This window comes from Bos indicus, chromosome 8 (genome assembly GCF_029378745.1).
Source record: "Bos indicus isolate NIAB-ARS_2022 breed Sahiwal x Tharparkar chromosome 8, NIAB-ARS_B.indTharparkar_mat_pri_1.0, whole genome shotgun sequence".
NCBI classification, from domain to species: Eukaryota; Metazoa; Chordata; class Mammalia; order Artiodactyla; family Bovidae; genus Bos; species Bos indicus.
This window is the reverse complement of record NC_091767.1, coordinates 29,494,300-29,510,550: the sequence shown is the minus strand read 5'-3', so window position 1 is coordinate 29,510,550 and position 16,251 is coordinate 29,494,300. Positions and strand designations below refer to the sequence as shown.

The 16,251-nt window shown below is 32.0% G+C and overlaps 1 protein-coding gene across 7 annotated transcripts in view; it reads right to left on the bottom strand.

Annotated features, from left to right (window-relative positions):
• Positions 1-407: 407 nt before the first annotated feature.
• Positions 408-16,251, bottom strand: part of ZDHHC21 (zinc finger DHHC-type palmitoyltransferase 21) — a 75,290-nt gene continuing 59,446 nt past the window's right edge. For 6 of the 7 annotated variants that reach the window (XM_070794538.1, XM_070794537.1, XM_019965914.2 and 3 more), the window contains 2 exons: positions 8,948-8,991; positions 408-8,401 (listed from right to left, as the gene is read on the bottom strand). In XM_070794538.1, coding sequence (XP_070650639.1) covers positions 8,269-8,401; positions 8,948-8,991 — 177 coding nt within the window. In that variant the 3' untranslated portion in view covers positions 408-8,268. The other variant, XM_070794540.1, reaches the window with a different exon arrangement.

Sequence of the window (16,251 nt, the reverse complement as noted above, 5' to 3'; positions counted from 1 at the left end):
CAGAAGCTCTAAGTAATACCCCTAGAAAATAAACAATGCCTAGACATATACTCTCTGCATTTTACCTTACATAGACTACTCCACAAAGAGAAAATATTTCCATAAAATAATGTCTGACACAATAAATGCTAAAGGGATGACTGAATATAGTCAGCTAGGTCATCTCTACACAAATATGCCTAACTAGAAATACTCTGTCAATTTCAACTCCACTGTGTATACTGAGTTTTTCTTGAATATGTAAACAATTCTGAGATTATGAAAGAACAAAATCCTAAGGGTACTAAGTACGAATAATTATCCAAATTATATAAAACTAGACAAAGTGGCCAGTCATACTGAGAGTCCTAAATTCTAGAATTTGGGTTTATTTTAATAAATACAGAGGTGTGAAAGAAAAATAGTCCTATGTTTTTAAAAAATATTTATTTAAAAATAAGATATCTAAAAATACAGTACATAATACATTTTGAGAGAAGTAAAAACTTCACAATTGAAATTAAAAAACAATCTGCAAAGAAAATAGAAATATTACATGAATAAAACTAAGTAAAATAAATTAAAAACAAAACAAAACATCGTTCTTAAGGTAGATAGATACATGGTTTGTTTTCCATTCAAAAACCAGTGTAGACTTTTCAACAAGTGTATCTCGGATACATGGCTCCCACTTATCATTTTCCTCCCTCTTCTCAATCTAGTTTCATATCCCTCAACAATATTTTCTTTATTACCTTTAGCACAAGAAACGTCAGTGACAATTTTTCTTTAAATGCTGTTAGGGGAACTGACAAGGTAACACAGCGGACATGCAGCAAAATAACACTCAGATTTAAAGAGATGCACTGAATGTAAAAATGCCCAACAAATTTAAGAACAGAATCTTCACATGGCACTTGGAACATACCACTATCAAAATAAAAGTCTTTTATTTTAAGGAGGATATGATATTAAACATCACGAGGTTGACACAAAATTTTAAGAGCCTCAAAATATCACAAATTTTGCCTATTCATTAAACTTGCCAGTCGCATTTTAAAAGACTAATTCTAGGGACACAAAGCCCATACAAGCAAGATCATCTACACTCAGTTCCTGCAAAAGTCTATTTTATTCCCTCAGGTTAAACTTACAACTCACTTGCCTGAGTATCTCCAGTTGTAGAGAAAATTCTTCCTATGATATCATTTAGTCACTTTATTCTACCTATGCTAAAGCAGACATTTCTTTTTAATACTCTAGAGGACAACAGTTGTGAATCTTCTACTACCCAATAACTTAAATAAATGACTGCATTTAGCCACATTAAATTAAGTAACACATAAACAATCTGAGTAACTCAGAACTGATACTGCAGCAACAAGATCTGGAAAATATATTTGGATAATTAGAGACAATGTTGTTTCTTCCCAGTTTGCGTTTAAATTTTGTCTTTCCCCCTAATAATATATACATCTGTATTTCAATATATCATTCACGTGATCCTAAGTCACATTTCACATTAGTTTTAGGCATGATTTTTTTCCATTCAGAATTCACTGCAAAACCATATATTATATCTACATTCAAAGACAGAACGATTTTAGTTGATTGAAAACTATGCGGAACATTCTCAAATGTGATTGTCTACTCTCCTAATACGCACACTCAGTTATCTTCTTGCCAGAATTTTTAATCAATTCAGCTACATTTTTTAGGGACATTAAATGAATGCTTTCAAGGTTTGTGGGGAAAAGAACAGGGAAATAGGATAGTAAACATAACAGTATTACATTTGGATGATTACAACTACTTCTAAAGGATGTTGTCTTTCATTTTTTACAAAATGAATCACTAAGCAGAATTAGTTTTTAAAATACTCCTAACTATAACTTACGTGAAGTGAGTAACAACATCTAGGTTTTTTGGGGGGACGTAAAGTTCAATTTCTTATTAGTTTTGTTTAAATCAAAGTTTTGCATTTCCTCTTAGAGAAGCATATGTGTGTGTGCGTGCATGTGGTGTGTGTGTACACACATATACATGTGTATATTTTACCATTTCCTTTAATTTTATCTTTATTTGCAAAATAGAAAAATGGCAATATCATTCTTTAATACCACTAATACACACACAGAGATGCAGAAACCTTCATCTGTTATCAGAATGGGCCCTTAACTTTTCCTTTTAGCATTTTGCTTCAGAATTTATTAAAAGGGCCCAACAAGCCATACAGTTCATTTGTAGGACTAGTAGAGTTCTTATTATTTCTCATTTATTCCTGCAGATTAAGACAAAAAAAAAAATCTTGTGAAAAGTGTTTTAATTAACTTCTGTAAGTTCAACCTACCATACTACATTTTAAAGTGGCCAATCTATATGAAAATACAAAATTAAATGTCATACTAATCTTCCTAACTAAAAAACAGAAAGTCCAAATGAGAGACATTTAAAGCCAAATAAATTGAGGCAGTAGTGTGCAAAAACTAACATCTATTAATCAGAATTGTTCTTAGTAACATCAAATTCTCCTTTATAAACACAAGGATGTGAGAAGAAAACCCTCAGGGAACTGAAAAGAAAATTAACTCTTTGGTACGGGAGTTAAAAATGTCACTCAAGGCTAAAGTGAGTAGCACCAGGATGTTTTAGTTATTGAGGTTGTAAAACACTAACTTCAGGCACCAGTAGTGCAAATACCACCCAACACATACTGGCAAGAATGAGCTTGCAATATGCAGGCAAGCTTTCCCTTTAGTTAACAGCCTACGCAATTAAACCCTGTACTTAGTCAACAGACAAGCAAAGCCACAAAAAGAAACACACCTTTTGTTGCTACTGTTTTGTCCACATCTCTGTTTATATATAAAGCTATCAACACCAAAAAGATCAGAGCGCTGCACGACTGTGGTAGGCACCGTATTACATGTTGCAGGAATTCACAATACCAATAGCTATGGAGACCCTCAAGATCTCAAAATATCTGAAGTAGTCCAAACTTTAAAGTGAAAAATCACCCTTCATATACAAACAGTTGATTTTCTCTCTGTTGACAAATTCTACTTTAATACATGGTATCCTTTCTCCATAATAGGAGACCTATAATAAGGTCCTAGTTTTTTCAGTCAAACTTTAGGCAACCTATTCACTTCTCCTTGGCATTAAATAGCTATACTACCACATAATTCTTGGAACTTCCTGACGGCAGATACTATACGATTATGATGTTTAAAATTAAAAAGAATTTCTCAAAGGCATCTGACTAGCTGACAAGAATCAGCAATATAAACTCCTTAGGTAAAATAACTCAAACTAAATGCTTACATGCATTAACAACTCTTACAGTAAAACGGTATCAACAAGAGATAAGGCTAAAGTGATTGTAGCAGGGAAATTCTGTGTCCAGTAAACCCTGCTGTTAAGATGCTGATTATACATAGTCTGTCTAGCCCTCTCTCTCTCTCATTATGGTCCTCTACTCTATCCAGTTTTGGCTACTCACTCCTCATTTATACCTGTACTCTATGGTAGTAAAAGGAAAAAGGAAATAATATAGCAAAAAAAAAAAAAAGATAATGGAAAATACCGAAAATACTAACAACATAAGAATAAAGATCACTATTATTTCTGTTTCAAATTAGCATAGCAGGCAGCATACTATAACATCTGAAGAACAGACAAAAATGCACTAAATTTAGTTGTTAAAAATTGCACAATGATAATGAAAGGAGACATAAGAGAAAACTTTCCTGAAGTTAAACCATCACCATCCCAAACACAGCAGAAATGTTAAATACTGACTGATATACAGAACAACAGCATTGGTTCACAATACTTCAAGCAAGTTGGTTCTATTACTTTTTCATGTTCTACTGAAGAATATTCTAGGATTCAATTGAGAATGGCTAAATTCAGAGTTCAATGAATTTAGTGATTTACAGAGAAATTCAGAGGATTCTTAGGATCTAAAGTAATAAATGTGGACATTAAATACTACATTCATTCATTTATTAGTTATATGGCTACTAACACTAGCAAGTAGAACATACTAAATGTGTATGACTTACTAACTACATTTGCTAATACTTATTTTTTTAAAGCAACAGTAGGAGAATTGGGTAAAAAAATCTCATATCTAATAATAAATTATTTAATGTTTATAAGTATAAACTGTACCAAATAAATTCTAGATATATCTACATATATAGAGGTCATGTCAAAAACGTATTTAATAAAGCAGCAATAGTTTAGTAAACTTGAGTTAAGTAGTCTACTCATACAGGAAGCACTAAGGGAAGTAGACAGTAGAGAAATGTCCAGGGAAAGACTAGCAGCTCTGTTAATATTAACGCTTTTGTAAACTACAGCTGCATACATTGTGATTTTATACCAACATAAGTGAGAATATTCAAACCACTCCATTATCTAACACATAGAAGGCTACATGCTTAAAAGTCAAAATTACTTCATACGTCTTGGGTGGAGGTGTTCTCCTAACTCAAGTCTTCATGATTAGCATCAAAACACCCTTTGGGGTGAAACATACCTTCAATTTATTATTTGTACAAAAGTGGCCTGAAAAAGCCTGATGAAGAATAGTTAAAATTAGCCACGATCCTAGAGAAAAATACCCCTAAGCTTTAGCAAACAATCACTAATGCCCATTCTGACAGAAATTTTAACTTAGCTGTTATACTAAACTTTACCTATGCTTATGTTTTCTATTTCTATTATTTAAAACTATGTTTTCTTCTGCTTAAAGAGATTAATATATTACTATTTTAAATATACCTATTTCTTAAGTTAACCACAAATATTTTTAATACAATTCTTAAGCAAAATAGTTATTTTTCTTACAATGGAACATCAGCTGATTTAATATTTTTAAAATTTTGAACTCAGTCAATTTTTGCCCACAATCTTGAGCCTATAAAATATTTTTGTTTGCATAAATAAATAGCAACAAACATAACTGTTCAAGAGATGTAAGTTCTAACAATCACTTAAAAATCTTTCATTTCCAGAAGCCCAATTAAGAACATCCTTTAACATACATTTCACTTAAAATGAAATGGAATGTTTATAAGGAAATACTTCATTCAATATATAGATTACATCAATAATCTCACTGCTCATAATTATTTTCTAATGTTCAACATCATTAGTTATTTTCATGGTTATCCAGAATACGTAATAAATCGGCTACTAAAGGTACAGTTCTAACTCACAGTAGGATAATTAAAAGGAATGAAGAAAATTATAGAAAGAATTAGTAATCTCACTATTTTAATGCAATTGAATCAGTAAAAAAACAAAGTCATTCCAAAACTGGGATTAAAAACTAAATGTATTTTTTTATATATTCAGTAAAACACACTAGATGCTTGCTTGCTATAAACTACAATAAATTTTTTTGTAGTAAATTGGTAATTTTAAGGTAATGGTTTTTTCAATTCTAAGGTTTAATATGCCAAAATAAGGTTCAAAATAAAATTCATGAAATGGTTTCATATGTATTTATCCTCATCTGATATAAATCTGACAGTAAAAAAAATACAATATGAATACACATAAATGAAGAAAAGAGGTCATACCTGGATGAACTAGACATCAAAATCATAAATAGGAACACATTCATTTTCATAAACCCTTATATTTTTTACACAGACTTCCCTTAAATTTGTACCTTTGAAATGTTCAGAATTTGACTATACAATTCACTTGTGGGGCAATAAATCTCTAAAGCCAGTATAATTACATCAATTAGCCAAAAGAGGGCGCAGAGAGAACACTAGAGTTTATGCACTCCCTAGGAAAGTGCCAGGTGGCTTCTCTCACGTGGTCTACCAAGAATCACAAAACCCAGTCATGTGTGCTAACTTGAAAACACTTAAAGTTACAGCATAAGTATATACAGCTATACTTTATATAGATTCTTATATAAATATATTGATATGTAGCATTTCTGCCATTCAAAGAAAAATAAATATATGCCTTGCCTAGTGTATTAGTTTGCATTTCAGTAACTTAGAACAATCAGCTACAATGGGATCAGGATCAGGGAAAGTAAAGAGAAAGAAGCAAAAAGAATGTGCCCTATAATTGGGAAAGCTAAGAAAGCCAGAAACAGAGACCCTTAGAGTAGGAAAGAGACCACCTCTGGTTCTCATCACTGAGGCAGAGGTTGGCACTGACCTCCCCAGTACCTTTCAAGGTAGCTACTGCTACTACATGAAGTATAAATACATCCAAAAAGCTCTTTAGGAGTCCTCACTTGGCTACGCTGTTTTCTCAGGGTCCTCATTTGAAAGGAATGTACACAGCATAAGGCATTTGACTGATATCTATCTACATTATCTATACTCCTTATAACTTCTGTCACCAGGCCAAATTTGGTCAATATGTTAGCTTGCACAAAACCCTACCCATTTACTTGCCTGGCATGAATATACTAATTCTGTGGTTCATTAAGCTCTATAAATATATTTCTTATATTAAATTTACTATGCAACTTATCAGCACCAATAAATATTTTTATCTGCCACATCTAAGTTTTTAAATAATAAAGCATTGTAATCAGAACATAAGAGACTTGGCACTTAAATCTCTGAGAAGACCTTATTCTATCACTTTAGAAGACTATTTACAGTTTCTAAAAACTAAACACAGCAGAGTTAACTAGCTGACAATGGTTAACCTTCTGTTCCATGATTTCTCAGGTATGACTCCTTACTATCAAAATTAACTAAAAAGAAAATATTGCTATGCTCCAAGAACACTAGACACCCCTTCAATCTTCTCTTCAAGAGAAAGACTGAGTACATAATTTCTTTAGAAAAGATATATGGATTTTGCAGTATTCTAATGGAAAAAAATTTTTAACTGAATTTTTTTTCAAAATATACTAAATATTTTTTTCACACAAATGTTCTTTACTTTCCAAGAGACCATCACTATCAGCAATTCAAATTTTTATAAGGCTAATCATGAATACAGATCACTATATTTTCTTTTTTTTTTTTGTGGTGGATTCATTTTGATATTTGGCAAAACTAATACAATTATGTAAAGTTTAAAAATAAAATAAAATTATATTTTCTTATTTTAAGGTCATTTCCTAACATTAGCTCCAACGAAGGTCTCTCCATCCAGATTACATATGGGCAATTAAAATTTAATTTTAATTTGGGTGATTACAGGTACACAAAAGTTACTTACTTTTACTAGTAACTTTCTATAAAGTTTCAATATTAGTTGGCCAATATTTATTACATAAAAATCTTAAAGGTGTCATTTTAGATCTAATAGGTACAAGTATAAAGTATACATTTTTTTCAAAAGCACAATACTCCTCTTTATACTATACATACATATTATCTAGTTTACTAGCATTTAAAAAACATAACACATTCTAATATAACTACAAGAAAAAAGGTATCAGTGGAATTATTGCAAATTCTTTACCCTTTTGCTCATCAAAATCTTAGGGTAAAATAGGAACACGTCTCTTTAGTCAAAAATTCTTCCTTGGAGCAAACATCTCAACAAAAACCAATAATTACAACAGCAGAGGGAGAAAAAATGGGAAAGTTAATGTGGAAAAAAATTAATTTTTACTTTGAAATAAGGTAGGTAGTTGGTATTTTACTTTAGTGGTGTTTTTATTTAGTTTTTGGTGAAGAGAAAAAAATCAAAAAGCTACTTCTAAGAAAACACAGTCCTTTTTTTGTGCTGCTGCTTTTGGTTTTTGTTGCTGTTCAATCTTATATGCTGCATTTTAAAAAAATCTTGCAGCACATATAAAAGGGAGTATATCATATTTTAAACTGTATTTGAAAAAGAAAATTTACATAAAAGGTACATCAACTTTTGTAAAATTTGAAGAATTAAATTCAGATTTGGTTAGTACTGCTTAAGAGTGAAAATTTTAAATAAACATCTGAAGTTTCCCATAAATTGAAATCTGTAACACTGTTAGTACTAAAAGAAACTATGTACAATTATTTCATCCCAATCAGTGCCTTTTGAGTTTAATAACAAAAGCATTTAAAGAAATCCCTGTGGAAAGCTAATTTGAAAGTAAACATGCTTTAAAACTTAAATATAGATCTTTTATTAGTCCCACAACAGGATCAAGATCACTATTAAAATAAAGCCTGGGGCACATTATGATGCTTAAGATTGGTGGGTGGATTTTAATTGACTTGAAGACTGTCATAGTTCTATTATCAGAAAACCTGTAACGCATTTCCAGCATGGAGGACCCATCTGTGCCCACCATCCATCTGTTTAGACGTGATTGGCAAAGTGGTAGGGAACTCGCAGTGGTTGCCTCCGCCTGAAAGGAATAAACCACAGGATCTTCCAACGAGTGCCAAAAACTTCTGAGAAGGTCTGCTGCCATGGCTTTCGGGGCCTCGATCTACAGAAGACAGCATTATTAGTGAAAGACAGCACTCCCATGGTGCACTTCAGTCAGCTAAAACAATACAGGTTGGCTGGGGATCCATTACTGGACTCTGATGAATTGTGTCCCAGCATCACAAATACAGCTTTTCTTTCATTATGGCATGCAGCTGAGTTTTAACTCTGGATAGCAGATATTGTATCTGTGTCGTCAATCAACCTAGGCAACTTTTGAAGCAGAGGAGAATCTCAGGATTAACAGAATGTGTGTCAACAACACAGTAGCAAATCTCTTTTGATGTACTTTCAGGACAAATAATTTAACTTACTTTAGTTAGACAAGGGACAAGAATGATCAGTACTTATTTTGTTTGAAAACTATTACAGCTAGAAGACCCCTACTGTAAGACTGGGTCATGCTTGTCTAGCTCAGACCTTAGACAAGGTACCGAGAAAAAGCCATCATTATATTATCTTTTCACTACATGCACACATTTTTCAAATGTAACCAGTTGTTCACATTTTTAAATAAGAACATTACAGAGTTCACTTTTATACTTACATTTCTTCACAACAGTTTGACATCTTTTCAATAGATGTTGTATCCTATCAAAAATTTAAAAAATTATACTCAGGTATAACAAAGTTTTCAAGGCTTTATTCTATATCTATTTTATGGGCTTTATTCTATATCTACTTTATGATGTTTTTAATCATATTAAGAGAATATTCTGAAGAAATAAACAGTCGGTACTAAGAACTCTAAATTATCTATGTACATTGCTGAAATTCCCTTGGAAAAACAGAATCAATATTACCTTGTGCTAAAAAAAAAAAAAAAATTCAATTACAAACCCCATTCCCCAAATTGTAGGAGTCTCATTTCATTAAAAAATACCTTTTATTACATTTTCCTTGTTGATAATTCTTTTAAAGCCTATAGTTAATTCAACTGTCACATGCATTCAAAATTAAATATCAAAATATTAAATTAAAGACACTAGTGAACAGAAAACTTTAAAGAGTCAAAAATTGCTACTGGTTATGGATTTCTGTAAACCAACACAAAATTCAACAATGCAGTGTATGCATTTACCATGCTACCACACTATTACTTGAAAAGTAAAGCTAACTGATTAGTATTTAGTAAAAACTGCTTCAAAAGAAAAAACAGTCCCTTCATAATAATGCAATTTCTCATTATGTGTTTTCTAAAAGGCTGTTAACACAAATATATAAGAAAAAGAACTCAATAAAGAGAATAAAGTTTCTAGACATACTAGTCTAATTCATGTTAATGGAAGACTTATCATTAGTCTGAGAAACTGGGATGGATAAGGAATATAGAAATCATTAAAAACACAAGTTACATAATCTTATTTTATATATATATTTACATTTTAAAAATACTTTTAAATAGTACAAAAGAAATTTATTCTTTTTAAATATACAAAAAAGTTAAGAGTTTTCCTCCCTTTACCCTATTTATTAGCTTTCTCATATACAGCAGGTGGGCTGCACTATTATTAAGCAGTACTATTCATGCAAATATTTCTAACTGCAACTCCAATTCCAAGAACTTCTTTACATGTGATTGTCTTCCAATACTACTACTAAAAAATATCTTTGCTTCAAAAAATTCTTTAAAAGAAGTTACATGAATGGCTCATAATAGTAAATTCTTACATATGAACAGCTGTCTAACTTCAGTTGGCCCACACACAGGAAAACAAATCTATGGTTTTTTTAGATGACTAGTAACCAATAACAGAGTTTCACTTGCAGATTTGTCAGGAATGTGTGAGGAGGTTATAGATTAGTTACTCTATATTCACTAATTTCCCTAGCATTTTCTGAAATTCATGATATCCAATGACAATTCTACTCATAATTAACCTTTCCTAGTTCTATTGCATAATTTGCTCAAAATAATGTTTTACTTTGTGAAAACATAGTCTGCAAATACATGTAAACATTGATTAGAGACTCAGAGGAAAGTTGGGGCTCTGGTTCTGTATCTGAAAAAAAAGTGAAGAAAGTAATTTAAATAGTTTCTTAGAATTGATGGCGACAGGTTATTATGAAACAATTAAGACAGCGTGCAAAAAAATATGAAGGAAGAAACAGAAAAGAAATTTAAAAGTGTTATGAGGAAAGGTGTATAAATGGCCCTGAATCACAGGTGTGGATAATATTTGAAACTAAAAACTATTTCAGGATAAGGAAAGCAATTATAAGGTTAGACTATTATAACTAGCTAACAGTACGGGAAATTTTTTACCATGCCTAAACTCACAACTTGATTATAATTTTGAGGAATGTGTTTGTGACAGTAAAAGATCAACTTAAAAGACTTTGTATTTAGACTTCCTATGGGGAAAGCTCTTACTTTCAAGTGCTTTTGTTGATATCTTTCTAGAATCTGGTTCAAGAAATAGCAGGAATACTACCTTTCAAGTCATCATAAACAGTTATTCTATCAAAGGATGTAGTGGTTTACCATGACTTTATGAACAGGATTTGTGAGGCAACCTATAAAGGACTATTTTTTTCCTTCTAGAAAGGGCAAATGCTTAGCTCTCAGCTATCCAAAATACTATTATAAGAACAATAAATGGCCAAACATGTCACGAAGTTTTTGCACTGGCCTTTATACAACATACTCAGGGCAACAAAAGTTATCAGCTATCACATTCATACACACAAGAGAAACAGTAAACTAGAAGAGAGATTACTAGTGAAGGAACGGTGACAATTACAAGTTATTTTCAAGTGCCAAACTACGTTCAGTATACTTTTTGTTTTGATTTATTTAAGCAGGGAATTGTGGAATATTTCACAGAAAAACTAAAAATAATTTAAATAGATTTTGTTGCAAATAATTCTATTGAACATAAAAGACTCAATACCTTTAGTGACTATCACAGAAGGACCACCAAGATAATTACTATCTTCAAGGAGTAATAAATAATACAATCTTTTAAACTCCTGCTATATGTAGGACAGCTATCTAGAAAAAATAAAATTCCTCAAGGAATGATAAGAAACACATTTTTATTGTGTGTTGTCTACAATCAAAATACCTTATTTCCAATGAAATATTTATGTCTTGTTTATGGTCTAATGATCAAAATAGCCAAGACTTGTGTCAGTCTGTATAACTGAGATAAATGAAAATCCTTTCCTAGTTTAAAAACCAGAAGTTTTCTAAAAAAAAAAAAAAAGAATAAACTAGAAACAAGCAAGACTTACAGAAATATAGTCCTCATGTATTTTTATCAAATATACTTTGTCTTCTCCTGATGGCTGACCTTACTCTAAGAAATGATTTTTCAGTTTGAGTCTAAGGAAATATGTTTGACTATAAAAGAACGATGTATCTCTCAACTAATTAAGATTATAACTGAAATTTTAAAAAAGTTTCTAATAGGAAGGGAGAGGGAGGTATTATTGCCTATGGGAAAAACTGGGGGTGAGAGAGGCGAAGAGCAAGTATTTATCACCAAACATTTCCTGGTTAACAGATCTGAGAATCTAGTCCTCTTGGGATAGACTGCTTGATGATACAATTCATCCAACTAACTCACTCTGCCTTGAGTTCATCCTCACCAAGCAACACTTTGCTGTGTACATAGCTGTACAGGAGAGTGTACTGCAGAGTCCTTTGGTACCTGACAGTCGTACATAAGGGAATAAATAGTCACCCTGGCTTATATGACTATCACTTTTGCACCTAGAAGTGAGAGTTACTACTTCTAGGCCTGATTAACCCTGGAAACATTTTCAAAATGGAGTTTTCAAATCTATCAAAACAAAGGTCAGAGGGAAATAAGAACGTTCTATCAGAAAGAAGACAGTTCAACCTAACTGCCTGCTCTCATTCATCTTAGTATAGGTCTTCTTGATAGTTTTTACTCTGCTGCACAAACCTGACTCAATAACTGCTGATTTAACCTGGAGTAAAAAACACTTTTAAGGAAAGTTTATTTCAACTAAAGATGACATACCTGTTGTGTCTACTAATAATTTCTGTAATTCTAAAACAGACATTAGTTGACTTCCTATAATTTCTGATCAACATACAGAGAGCAACTCATTTCACTTTGTATCTTTCATAGCACCAAACCACACAGAAAGTGGATACTCAATAAATGTTTGCAGCACTAAACTAATCGAACATGGACAGAAATAACATTATTTATCTTTTTTTTTTTTTCAATCCAGAGAGAGAAAACTTCCTCCTAACCTTAGACCTCTCTTATCCTTTAAAGTCAAACTCACTATATTACTCACTTGGAAGAGAAAGTTCTTTAAAAATCCATCTTTCACAAAGGATCAGCTATATCTTTTATTAGAGACCTTAAGTTCATATAAACATTTAATCAATCATGAAACCAAACTGATAAGGCAGTAGATCTTACATTTATAGCCACTGAAAATTTCTTTCCAAAAGAATTTCTATACTCCTTTTGTGTGTGTGCTTAGTCGCTCAGTCGTGTCCGACTCTTTGTGACCCCGTGGGCTGTAGCCTGCCAGCCTCTTCTGTCCATATGGATTCTCCAGGCAAGAACACTGGAGTGGGTAGCCACGTCCGTCTCCAGGGCATCTCCCCAACCCAGGGATCAAACCCAGGTCTCCTGCATTGTAGGTGGATTCTTTACCATCTGAGCCACCAGGGAAGTCCAAGAATACTGGAGTGGGTAGCCTATTCCTTCTTCAGGGGAACTTCCCAACCCAGGAATCGAACCAGGGTCTCCTTCATTGCAGGTGGATTCTTTACCAGCTGAGCTACTCAGGTTTTTAATCAGCCTTTTTCTGGCTGTTCAAATACTACTACTGGGTTTTTGTAGGAATCAAATGAATTAATATGTTAGAGCCCTTAATAACTCAATAAATGGCAAACCTAAGTTTTTACTGTAGGACTTAGAGATATCTCAGTTATATTAGATTGTAACTAGACAAAATTATGTTTAAACAAAAGAGGTTTTCATAATTAAAATGACATGGACTGTGGAAGACTACACAGATAAAATATAATGTCCACAAGGGACTTATAATCTGGTTGAAAAAATAAGTAGTAAGTATTATACATAAACCATGATTCATTTACTCATTTATTCCTCTATCAAAAATTTAATAAGTACATACTATACAGTAACAAATAGCTTACAGGCTAGTGACAGTTAAATATATAAGAAATAATTATAGAGAAATATACAGAAGATATCAGAGAGGACGATCATGTATAACAACATATAAGTAAGCCATACACTATTCTAAAACAGCTGAAAACTTATGTTTGCAATCAACAATCAACTCAAGGTCAATTATCCTTACATTTTTAATACAAAACTATACTTTTAAGAAGATTTTTTGTTATCAGTAGAAGATGGGCTAATGTGCCCCTTTGGCTTGGATTTGAGGAGTAAGTAATATAGGGACAGAATGTGACAGAGAAAAACGTAAGAATCACTGTGGAAAAAGATCTACAAAGTTAACTGTAAATATCAAGTTCACTGTTTTCTCCAATCCTGTAAGTTGTAAAGTCAGAGTAAAAATTCATGTGGATTCAGAACATGAAACAATAAAGTAGGGAAAATCACAATTAAAAGGGAAACTCATAAATGTTTAGCTTCCTTACCAAAAAAAAAAAAAAAAGCATCTACTTAATCACTGAAGCAATTAGTCATGCCTAAAGAAAATTAAAATGCACTATTCCTATTTTTAAAAGTACAGAAATAGACCTAAGTTGTTTTAAATGACTTTTAATCTTATCAGAAATAGTTAATTAATTACACTGAATAAAGAGAGAGGATGTAGTATAAATACATTTACACACAGGAACAGTTTTATGCTAAAGAGCAATCCAATTCCACACATAATAATCATGATGCTAGGAGGCATTTTTAGAAAGAAAGCTTTTCTATTACTAGGCAATGTAACTTAGCATGTATTTAAACTAATTCTTTTGCTAGAGTGAACCTAGTTTCCATACAGGTCTCTATTGTATCCAAAATTCAAAGAAATATTATAGCCAATATTAGAATATGACACTGAAAACATATAAAAAGTAACATTTTAAATTTTAATGATTTTTCTAGGTTTTAAAAAGCTACACAAATACTTCCTGTAATATTATAATTAGAAATGCTGTATTAGAAACATATTTTGTTTTTATTAAATGAAAATATAATTTAGAAAGGAAAACAAAATGTTGCACAGAACTCCCTTTATAGAAATGTAAGTGAGCTAGGTTCGGCATAATTGGCAATGATATCCATATTTGCAATGCTGATTTGGAGCTAAGTAAACCAAACAATTTGTACAGAGATTGTACTGAACACTTAATTCATCACATTGATTCAGGGGATACTTAGCAAAATTTCATGATAAGTCTTAGGGCTACATTTTTGGGTACATGTCTAAAAGGCAGGTAAGTTCACTAACTCTGATTAGTAAGAATGCTATTTAATAGATAATCTCATTTAAGCTAATTTAACATTTTGAACATAAGACACTCTTCACTGTAAAACATAATCAAGTTAAAATTAAAGTCACTCCTGCATCTGTGAGTCTGTCTATGTTTATTTAGGTGATCATGAGTGAGAATTTAGGGAGGAAAACATTTTCTCCTTTTATTTTGAAAAGCTTTGCTCTAAGCTATCCTCAGTAATTTAAGTAGTGGTCCAAAAATAGTACCTGTGAGACCAAATATAAAAAGCTCAAAATTTTTTTCTTTGGGAACTTAAAGCCTTTTACAAAATTGCAACTAAATATATCTTCCTCAGCCTACCCTCAACCTCACCACAACTGAGAAAAGCACTGAGCTCCAGAGACGCCATCAAAAGCTTCAGCTTTTACACAAACTCCACGGTGCCCTGAAAATAAAAATGCATGTATACAAAACTGAGATAAACTGTCAGAACAGTGTCATGGTATACAATAGCTCACTGTCAGACCCTCACCAGAAGGCGCTGTACCAGCTGTTACAGGCTTCTTGATTAACTCTCTCCAAGCCCAGTGACTGAAAACATGACTGATACAATCACCCAGCACTATTAGTATTGGCGCTCATCAGAATGGACATTATTCTTGGCTGTGTGTGAACTACTGCATGATAAGAAATACTGACAACAGCAATTACACTAATAACATCACTATCCATTTCATTCAGGAACAAACAAAAAGGCTAAATAGTCTAAGTGAGGAATAATTAGAATAATCTGTTCCCTAAATAAAGAATGTTTCAAAGCAGACTTTGAAAACACTTTTAACCTCAATATTAATTTTAGTCAAAAGGAGAAAGAATATATATTTAAACCTTGTTTTTTAAAATTAAGTCTAAAATAATCAAAGGTAATCCTGAAAAACTGGGTTTAAGATTAGTCTATTTCATAGGAACATCTGGCTGGGTTGAAATCTTTTAACCTTGGAAATGGGATCACAAATCGAATATTTTTAAATTTAAGTAATTTCTAATTATTTTATCTGGGTCACAGTAATTTGTCTTACCAGGTCTAAAATGACACTGGATTATCATTAACTATGATTATCCTGTTACCTTCTACTATCAGTAAAAAGATGGGATTTTCCCTCTTCTACAGGAAGGAAATGGTTTATTTTTCCAAGTAAGGGCAGATGATGGGAAAAAATTACCAAAAATGAACATGTAGCTTCCTCAAAACTTCAATCTAAACCTAAATAGAGACAGCATTTGCTCTGCTTGTTTGTTGTCTATTTCAAACTATATAATTACATAATTTCTATAATGAAATGATATTCCTACCAATGTTTTCCAAAAATGTATCTTGGTCTTTGAGGTGCAGGAGTAGGGGAAGGAGAAACACATCAATGGAAGGATTAAAT